We start from the raw sequence: 10801 nt of genomic DNA on the forward strand, positions 1-10801 counted from the left end.
CATGGTAAAAAAGGAGTCTCTTATTAAACATGGATGTGTCTATTATGCTGGTTAAGGGCTTTAGGCCTTTGCAACATGTTTCTTAGCATTCACTACTGAAGGGCAGTCCTGTTTCACCATGCTGTTCACTTAAGCATCTGCTAATACAAGTTTTCAAATTTTGTAAGAGCGGCATGTATATTGTCCTTGTTCTCCACTCATCAAGAGATTTGGGTTCTTGGCTGTTTACTGAGGGCAATAACAGGCACTGAGAAATTATGAAGGTTGTCTGTTGAATTGTACTAAAAATGTCATACGGGCCTAAAAAGTAATTGATGTACACAGTATTACACATGATATATATTTTCTTATAGCATATCAATATTTTAGTTATATATATATAATGAGCTTATTTTAGATAATATTTATTTCCTTTTACAATGAGATTTATCATCCTACATATGCATCTGATCCAGGCCTAAAAGGGCAAGTAACATCTCTGGCATGTCACTCTTAAAGTAGCATTTTATTTGGCTGTGCCATTAATTAATTAATTTAAAAAAATTTTTTTCATTGAGAAATAAATATGAATGAGACAGTTTCACAGCTGATTAATAGGACAGTTTTGATAATCAATACATTGTACATTGTTATCTTCTTAGTGGTTATCCATAGTACAAGAAGCAGACAGCATATTCTGTCCAAACACTGTTAGTACACCTCTCTCTTCTCATTGAATTAAGTGAAAGTAGCTGTAAATTTATCCTAGCTATTTTGTATATATAAATACAAAATGATCTTTCCTCTGATCAGTTTTTTTTTTTTTTTGGTCCTGTCAGAGGTGAATATTCTATTGGCATCTAAATACTATAGGTGTTTGAATTCAACTAAACAATCTAACACTGCCTAGCAGTCTATAATATTAGTGGGTTATCCTCAGAAGTTATTGACTTGAGCCTTTTACAGCTCATCGTATTAATATGGATTTACTTTATATACCTCATTTTTATACTTTTCTGCTGGATGGTTAAGACCAAGATATAGCAAGACCTATATACCAAGAAATGTAACTTTTGTATCTGATAAAGTCAGCCAAGTACTCTCAGGATTTATCCTGTAGCCCTGTACCGCCTTTTGTACATCCTTTTGTCAGTGTCTGACATGAGGATGAGTCATGGCCATTGCTTGACCAATTTGCTCTCTGTGAAAGCTTGAGAAAATGTTTTTTCTCTCCATGTGACTCTCCCCAGGCACACTATACATCATCGATCACATTCCTCTGTGGCCCCATAATGTCCTTGATCAGAAAATTTGGAGCACGACTGAGTTACATGTTGTTACAGTACAGGTTCTCCTATGTCCCGAGTCTTCACTGACCTTGAAAGGCTAGGGCCAAATGTTGGCTAACCATGCAGCCCTTCCCTTTCTCCAATTTCGATCTGCTAACTTAGGTTGTTCACCCTCCAGAAGAGAAACTAATTATTAACCTGCAATATATGCAGTTCGGTTTACCCTATCTGTCGAAATATCAAACATTTTTGTGTCATTAATTTAAAAAATGTGAATTATTGTTGTTTTTATGACTAGCATTGAAGCTCCTCTCTTTCACTGAGGGTCAGAAAATACCAAAGTCATCGCTGGTGCTTGTGATGCCACTTCTTCAGATATCATCCTCTACTGCCTTGGAAGACTGTATGTCCGTGGATGAAGATGGTCCCTCTAGGCAGCAGTTGGCCCTAACGCTTTTGGAAGTGCTCCAGCAGGAGTGCCACAGGAGTGGCCACCAAAAGGTAATGAGTTCATTATTGTTTCTCTTACAGTATCTCTATACGTTCTCCCTCTCTGCAGATCACTTCACCTCCTGATGAAGCATGTGTTTGTGTATAAACTCTTATCATTGAACTTTACCATTCTGTCAGGCAACAGTATAGGAGATGCTAGTGAATTCTTCTGACTATGAGAAAGGAGAGTAATCTCATTGTGAAATAAATTTTGTAGATTATCTTTCTTCCTCTTAGAGATTAGACACTAAATATTGTGAGGAATCTTACAGAATAGAACCTAATTATATTTGATCTACTTTCTAAAGATATATATTTGAACATGGAATCTTTCCTCCTCTTCCTCTTGTTCTCCCTCTCCCCCTCCTCCCTTTTTATTTCTTTTTTTCCTTTTCACCTTTCTCCTCCTCCTCTTTGTCTTCTCCTCCTCTTCCTATTAGCAGTAAAACATATGGCTAAATCTGGAGCAGTCCATGGTGGAAAATGCTCTTTGAATGCCTGAACATTCTGGAATCAGTACTAAGACTTGTATTCCCTGAAATAATGGCTCTTGATATTTCCTGTGCATGTCATATTCCTTTGCCCCAAGCTGTAAGGCAGCAGTTCTGTCGTATGCCTTTCCCAGTGCTATCTGTCTTATTCTGCATTGGCAGTCTCACTTTTCCTGATGAAAGTATTGTCAATGTTGGGTTAGTGACTGGGTTCTAGTCCAGTACTGGTCAGGGCCTATGTTTTTTGGTTTTTAGTTTTGCTTCCAGTATTGTGTATTATTACTTCCCAGCTCTTTTATGGGGAATGGAATTAAATAAAGGTAAAACTAGTGAAACATCTTAAGCCTCTATAGAGGGAGGATTACATAAATACAAGCCAGAATAATGATTGGTGCTTCATTTGTAAAAGTAAAATACCACTTATGTAGTGTTGAATGTCATAGTAGCAAAATTGCAGTTGTTACTCCTTATTTGAGTTGTAGTAGAAATCAGTGGATCATCATATTCAAATTGAAGGTATATTATAGCTCTATACTATCCAAATTGTTTGATTAAAATGTCAGAACTTAAAACCAGTAATTGGCTTGCCTGGCAAGTGCAAGGTCCTGAGTTTGATCCCTGGTACCACCAAAAAAAAACAAAAACAAAAACAAAAAAACCAGTAATTAATTTGCATCAGCCTTAATATGCAAACAAGTTCTGACCAAAGAATTGTAATAGCTCTTTATCTCACCTCTTGGTTTGGCCACACAGAACAGAGGGCATCCTGAATGGGATAGGGCAGGGCAGGCTGTACTGTGTGTACAAGTTGGGCTTCTGTTATTTGCAAGTGTTGTTTAGTGAGGATCTCCCTACCTTTTTAATTTTTTTTTATTTTTTTATTTTTATTTTTATTTATTTGAGAGAGAGAGAGAGAGAGAGACAGAGAGAGAGAGAGAGAGAGACAGAGAGACAGAGAGAGAGACAGAGAGAGTGTGTGTGGTGTGTGTGGCCAGCTCAGCCCACCAGGGGGCGGGGCTGGCATGTGGTGCTGGGGGATCGAACCGCGGTCCCTAATGCTTTGCTAAGCTTGTTCTAAGTAGGTGCTTTAGACCACTGGACTCCCTACCTTGAATACCCAAGGACTTAGATTTCTTTCCTAGTGTTATCTCCTTCATTCTGCATTGGCAGTCTTGCCTTTCTGATTGAAAGTATTGTCAGTGTTGGGTTATGGGTGTGGTTGTATCTTATTTATCAACACTAATAGCTGGACATTCTCTTTAGCAGGTGGCAAAGAAGAGGGAAGAGAAAGGAACATTGTTAGGGCTATAAACATCTGTCTTGTGATAAGGTGACACCTTACTGAGGCTTTTAGTAGGTATATGATAGCCCTTTTAACACATATTTTAATGTTGGCCTTTTTCTTCCTACGTCTGTCTGCAACTCTCCTCCAAGCACACTTGTGAGTTCAGCTCGCCTCGCACTCTCAGGTCTTTTCCTGAATCTTTGCTTTTGTGCTCTTTCATTTCTTTCCCTGAGCTGCCTATTATAGACCCAACCAAATGTTCTCAGTCTCCCTGCATCAACATTTACTGCTTTTCCTTTTGTCCCCAGCAATGCACAAAATGTTGTGTGTTCATTTAGAGGTTGTATGTTTGCTTTTCTAACTCATAAGAGCTCACCTAGGGGAACTTGGTTCTTCTCACTTTCCTAAGTCATTTAGGAAATTGTAACAATTTAAACTGTTAAAGTATAAATTGTAACAGTTGTTAACTTTTTGTAGTTTTTTTATTCTAAGTATTTTTAAGTATCTGCTTTTAGCTGATCATAGAGAAATATAGTTAAAAATACTCTAGCCAATTGTCACACTAAATTTTTTCTTTTTTATGTATTTAAATAAGCTATGATTTCTTTCTTTATCTTTACATCCACAATACCTGATCATTGTTTGGCACATGGTAGACATTGGTCGTTTTTTTTAAGGAACAAGGATTGAACCCACAGGTCCCCTACCACTAAACTAAACTATATCCCTAGGCCTCCCCCCTTTTTATTTTAATTTTGAGACAAGGTCCTGTAAGTTGTCCTGTCTGGCCAGGAGCTTAAGGCTTAAGGCCTCTTACCTCAGCCTGAGAAGTTAGAATTACAGTTGTGTGCCATTATGCCTCATACATTTTTTTTTTCTTCTCAAAGTTTTATTGATAAACATATAGCAATGAGACAGTTTCAAATCAAATCGAAAGTACAGTTTCAACAAATAATACACTGCATATATTCTTCTTAGTGGTTAATTGCTGTACAAGATGCAGACTTGTGATCCTACTTACAAACACCATTAGAAAAAATCATTCTATTCATTAAGAGAATGCAACTATATATCTATCCCAACCACTTTGAATACACAGATACAAAATGGACATTCATAGTTATACCCCATTTTTTTTAAGTTCCGTTATTGAATGTTATAGGTGTGTAAACTCAGCAAAATATTCAAAAAGAGTCCAGTAGCCCATAATAGCATTGGGTCTTCTGTTTAACTGGCAGTGTCAGAAATTATTGACCTGAGTCCCCCACAGCTCAACATAACAACATGGCTTTACTTCCTATATTTCGTTTTCATACTTTTCTACTGGATGGTTAAAACCAAGGTAAAGCAGGACCTGTGCAACAAGAGTTGTAGCTTTTTGATCTGAGAAGGTCTGTGAAATGCCCTCAGGATTTATGCTGAGATCCTGTACCTCAGATTGTAGAACTTTTGTCAGTGTCAGCCATATGGATGAGTCACGGCCATTGCTTGGCCAATGTGCTCTCTGTGAAAGCCTGAGAGAGTATCTTCTCCCCTTGTGACTCTCCTTAGGCACACTCTACGTCATCGATCACTTTCCTCTTTGGCCCCATAATCTTCTTGATCAGAAAATTTGGGACACTACCGAGGTACATGACGTTACAGTACAAGTTCTCATATGTCCTGAGTCTTAATTGACCTTAGAAGGCTAGGGCCAAAATGTTGGCTTTCCTTGTAGCCCTCCTTTTTCTCTAATTTTGGTCTGCAAACTTAGGTTGTTAACCATCCAGAAGACAAGCTTATTGTTATTATCAAACGATTTTGCCTCATACATTTTTATTCAGTGATGAACACAACTTACTATCTTGATTTACTGAAGAAATACTTCTGTATAAAAGCCACAAGTTTTCTTTCTTTCTTTATGTTTTTCCATTGCTTTTCTGTCTTTTCCATTGGTGACTGACGGGCAGCATTTGATTTGGAACTTGTTGTGGTTTGGGGTTTTGCAAGGTGTACAGGACACAGTTGATAAGGTTATTTTATAATCACCAAAAGAGTCATATACAAATAGTGCAGGAAATCTGTCTACACACTGGATGGTTAAAACCAAGGTAAAGCAGGACCTGTGCAACAAGAGTTGTAGCTTTTTGATCTGAGAAGGTCTGTGAAATGCCCTCAGGATTTATGCTGAGATCCTGTACAAAGAATCCAGCTGAGGGACTGGATCCTAATAGCCTACATGAGCCCAGCTGAAAACCTAGAGCCTATAACAGTGCCTCTCACTAGTCCAACGGGAGGACTATGGCAATGTCTCATGAAGGCCTGCTTCACGGATCTGCATTGGAAAATCCTAAAGGTTACTAGTGGAAGCTAGAAAGTCTGTGTCAGTGGGCAGAAGGATCTGGGCTGGCAGACTGAGGAATCTGAACTGGAGCTAGGAAGCGATGCTCTAGTTAAGAATCACAGCTCCTTCCAAAAGTACTACAGTCATTCTCAGTGACAGTGAGGTCCCTATGTCCAGCGATGAGGAAAGCTAGGTTCCCATTAGAAAAGCCAACATGACAAGCTTCTCCATGAGGCTAAGCAGTCACCATCTTCCCCTTCACAGCCAGAAAGTGATGCTCAAAATGAGGACCAGTGCTCCCCAAAATGAACCATAGCCATCCTCAGTGACAACAAAGGTCCCAAGCTCCTTCAGCCACAAGAACAGCCAAGTTCATCAGGAAAGCCAGCATGACAATTCACCCAGCAGAGTAGCTCAAGAGAACCGGCAGCTTCCAAGAACTCCAACAGCTTCTCTAAAACAGCTTCCCTACCATCCTCCCAAGAGCTTCCCCAGTTCTGCCTCTTATGCTGCTGCCAACAATCCTCAGGTGAGCCCCTCACACCCAGTACCACATGAGTTTAATTCAGCTGAGTATAACAAGTTGGCCACCAATTAGAAATCCACTACAGAACTATGGCAGTGCTTCAGGAGTATAACTCTTCTGGTGAATAAAAACAAGGTTACATTTGCCGAGTTGTCCAATTCTGTAATTAGCTCGCCATTTCTGAAGTTTTGATAATTGTGAAATAAACATATTGGATTCTTCTAGTATGTAATATACATACTGCAAGATACCAAATGTGCTATTCATTTAAAAAAAATCCAGGAAGTCTTAAAAATACAGGGTCTGAGGAGACAGCTCAGAGGCATAAGCACCTGATCCCCGGCCCCACATACCTTGCCCTGGGCAAGCCGCCCCAGAACACTGGGCCTTCTTGGCCCAACTTGGGACGTGAGGTTGAGACAGGAGGATTGCTGCAAATTTGAGACCAGCCTGGGGGCTATGAAAGTGAGCACAAGGCCAGCCCAAACTGCTTAGGGACGCCTTGTCTCAAAATATAAAATAAAATTTAAAAAACAATGTATTGGATAGTATTGTTATTTTCTCCTTAGTGACTAAATGTGGTACTTAAAATCACCTACGGCCATTTCTTCAGGTGTTAAAAAAAAAAAAATCAAACACTGGTTGTAAATTCTGAAGTGCCTAAAAAATTCCACCTCCCACTTCTCTCATGAGAGCGTGGGAGGTACAGGAAGTTCAGGTATTGGAGGTGAGCCAGGGCCCAGCCAAGGGAGGAAAACGTCATCAAATAGTGAAAGGCTTTAATTACTGGAAGTGGGGAGCATCACCTGCTTCTAAGACTTAGGGAGAGGGAGGCTACCTGTGAAAGGGATTTGGAGGGACTTCTCCCCCATATACACCTGTGGCAGGATTCAGACATTCTGGAGAAATGTGGCTACAGCTTGCTGAATGATGCAATTTGCTAGAATGTTTCAGGCAAGAGTAGATTCAGAGAAGGCCAAACTGCACGTTTTCTGCGTGCCTTTGGCAGCTATGGTAGGCAAATAGGTATGATTGGCCAGGAGAGAGGCCTTTCCCTGAAATCCCTGTAGCATCTCTTCTTTGCCCCTGTTTATAAGGATTAACACTGTGCCCCAGGGCAAAGGAGCCTCGCCTGACAAGTAGCACTGCAGTGTCACAGAGCTGGACAGAGCTGGCTTGGTCTGGAGCTAACACACAAAGGATTGGTGCAGCCAGGGAGGCGGAGTTAGAAGAGCTGTTTCAGAAGGCAGTGAGAAGTGGTAGAGGAAACTTCTGAGCCAGATTCCTGTAACCATTTGGGAGGACAAACTGCATTGCTGTGAAATTGTTCTAGGGTCCCCATGTGTTCTTAAAAGTGTGTTTGTGTGTATGCTTTAAATTGAGTGTAATATTTTGGAGTCCCTGGTAATAGGTTCTTCAGAGCTGTAGGAGGCAGAAAATACCTTGTTTCTAAAAATCAAAATTTTCAATGGATTATCATTGTCCTACTCATAGCTCGTGTTAAATTCTTTAAGTATTGCATATCAGGACTTATATAGGTCAATTCATGTTTCTCACCATAACTGTAATAGGTCCATCATGTCGCCTCCCTGTTTCCAGCTGTGTGTGCTGTAGTAAAATGAATAACAAAACACCTAGTTCATGGGGTTGTTCATTGAGTACTTCATATGTTCGTACTCCATTCTAAGTATTTGCTATATAATAACTTATTTTTTACTCCACATTTTTTTCAAGGGACGTAATTTTGTACTCCTTTATGTGATTTTTATTAGTATATGCATGTGACGCATAATGAGTGCATTCATGTGAGGTGGATACTTACACACAATACATCTCAGTCCTGTCTACTCCCTTCTACTCTGTCTTCCTTCACTCTTCTTTGCCAGGTCTCTTTCCCATCTCCCTGTATCCTGTCATCAACCTTTTATTTCACTCTTTAAATTACTTGTACTCTTTAAATTATCTCTTACTGGAGATGTTTAACTGTGTCTGATTTATTTCACTTAGCATTATGGTCTCAAGATGCATTCATTTTCCTACAAATGACTCAACTTTATCCTTCTTTATGGCAATTTTTTTTTTTTTTGGTATTTAGTTCAGAGTCTACAGAGTCTCACTACACAGATTGGACTCATAGTGATTCTCCTGTTTTCATTCTCCCAAGCGCTGGGATTGCAGGCATGTGCCACCACACCTAGTCTCAGTTGCTGTCTCAGTGTGCCCTGGGGGCAGGGCCAGCATGGCTAATTTTTTTTGAGGTTTTTTTTTTTTTTTTTTTTTTCTTTTTGAGGATACCAGGAATTGAACTCATGACCTTGTACTTGCTGGGCAGGTGCTTGTATCACTGAGCCATATCCCTGGCCCCTGGGGTAGATAATATTAATAGTCTCATTTTACCTGAGATATAACAGAGGCACAGAGAAGGCATATAACTCACCAAGGTTTCTGTGATGAGAGGCCAAGTATTTTTTAAGAGCTGTTCTTAAATACAGTCACATACATTTTGCACATTTAAAGTGTACATACAGTGGGTTTTAGTGTATTCACAGTTGTATATCCATTTCCACCATTAATTGTAGAACACTGTCACCTCCCCCCATACCACAACCCTTAATCCCTGCCCTCTGATGCCCCAGTCCCCTCCTCCATCTAGGCCACCTTTAAGCCCCTTTTTTTCTTTGTGCTTTTGTTCATTCTGGACATTTCAAACAAATGAGACCACACGGTAAGTGATCTTTTGTGATCAGCTTTTAAAAATTTTGCTTAATGTTTCTGGGTTTCATCCACTGGTACTTCATTTCCTCTTATGGCTGAATGTTTTATTGATCAGTATATTTTATTTTTCTATTCATGTTGATGAAATTTTGTTTTGTTTTGCTTTTTGTGGTACCAGGAATTGAACTCAAGATCTTGGGCTTGCCAGGCAGGTACTTAATGCCACTAAGCTATCTCCCGGACTGTGGATAAAATTTTGGATTATTTCCACTTTTGGGTTACTATGAACATTCATGACAAGTTTTTGTGTTTTATCTACAGTAGAAACTCAGGAGTAGAATTACTAGGTTATATTACAGCTCTGTTCAACTGTTTGAGAAACTGTTCACGTCATTTTATATTTTTTCCTTGCCAACTATTTTTATTCTTCTTTAGCTATGCTCTTAAGGAGTGATTCATTCACATTCTCATTCTGTCTGTCTGTCTGTCTGTCTGTCTGTCTGTGTGTCTCTCTGTCTCTGTCTCTTGATGCTGGGGATAAGACCAAAAGGCCTTGGGCATGCCTAGCAGGTGGTCATCTCTTACTGAACTGAGATTGTTCTTAAAAATTTATTTACAAAGTAGGAAACACATTAGAAAGGTTAACTAACTGGATTATATAGATGATAAAGGATAAAGTTGAAGTTTATATTTTGGCTGTTTGGCTGTAGCCTATACCATATTGCTTTCACCTTTCCTTTCTTCCTACACAATATATTTTTCACCTTTCTGTAAGTTACAGGAGTATTTTGGTAAATAATGAGGTAGATGGTAAATTAATAGTAAGTTGAAGTAAACTGGTTTTTGCTAGTTTTGTTGAAAGTTAACAAAGAATTAATAAACATAGGTCATGTCTTCTGAATGACCTAGAACAAGGTGGTGTGGGTTATCTTTTGATTGTAATCGACTACTGCCAGATCACTCAGCTCTGACTTAGATTTCTCAGAGAGAAGCAAGGGCCAGAATGACCCTCTTGAGGTCTGACCTCATCCAGTCTTCTGCTTCTAGTTTGATGAAGGATCCATATAACTTCTTTCTTTCTTTTTTAAATTTTTTTCTGGCCTTATTTCAAATTGAAGCTAGGGCCTTTGCACTAAGTTGTAATCTCCAGTCATTTTTTTTTTTCAGAACTGGGGATTGAACTCAGGCCCTTGCGCTTGCCAGGGAAGCACTTACTCCACTGAGCCATCTCCCTGGCCCCCTCCAGTCCTTTTTAAAATTAAAGAAAAAAATTTTTTTTGAAACAAGATCTTGCTAATTTATTATCAAGGCTTAAACTTGTGATCTTCCTGTCTTGGCCTCACAGAATGGTAGAATGTGTCCTACTTCTAAGAGTACTGCAATGTTCGATTTCCCTTATCTTTTCTCCCCATTGTTGTTAAGCTTTATTATAGATGAGTCTTTATTATTTACCATTAATAAAAATCTGTACCACTCAGCTATATAAAATTTCTATTTTTTTCTGTCCACTGTGCTCCTACCTAATCAGGCACTTTAGTCACTGAGCTATTAGGCCAGCCCTAAAATTTCTTTTTGAAACTCCTTTAGTTAAATATGTATAGTCTTATAGTCTGTCTTATGGCTAACGCCTAATGTTTTTTTTTTTTTTTTTTTTGACATTTTTAGAATTCTTACAGCTTTAATGGATTTTCTTTTTTTTTT

General features: G+C 39.0%; 1 protein-coding gene across 6 annotated transcripts in view; it reads left to right on the forward strand.

The window, feature by feature from the left end:
* Focad (focadhesin) overlaps positions 1-10801 on the forward strand; it is a 379256-nt gene that overhangs the window by 119400 nt on the left and 249055 nt on the right. For all 6 annotated transcript variants that reach the window (XM_004631729.2, XM_023715838.1, XM_023715836.1 and 3 more), the window contains one exon: positions 1567-1769. In XM_004631729.2, coding sequence (XP_004631786.1) covers positions 1567-1769 — 203 coding nt within the window. The remainder of the gene's footprint in view (positions 1-1566; positions 1770-10801) is intronic.

The sequence above is a fragment of the Octodon degus genome, unplaced genomic scaffold, assembly GCF_000260255.1.
Source record: "Octodon degus isolate 3935 unplaced genomic scaffold, OctDeg1.0 scaffold00044, whole genome shotgun sequence".
NCBI lineage: Eukaryota > Metazoa > Chordata > Mammalia > Rodentia > Octodontidae > Octodon > Octodon degus.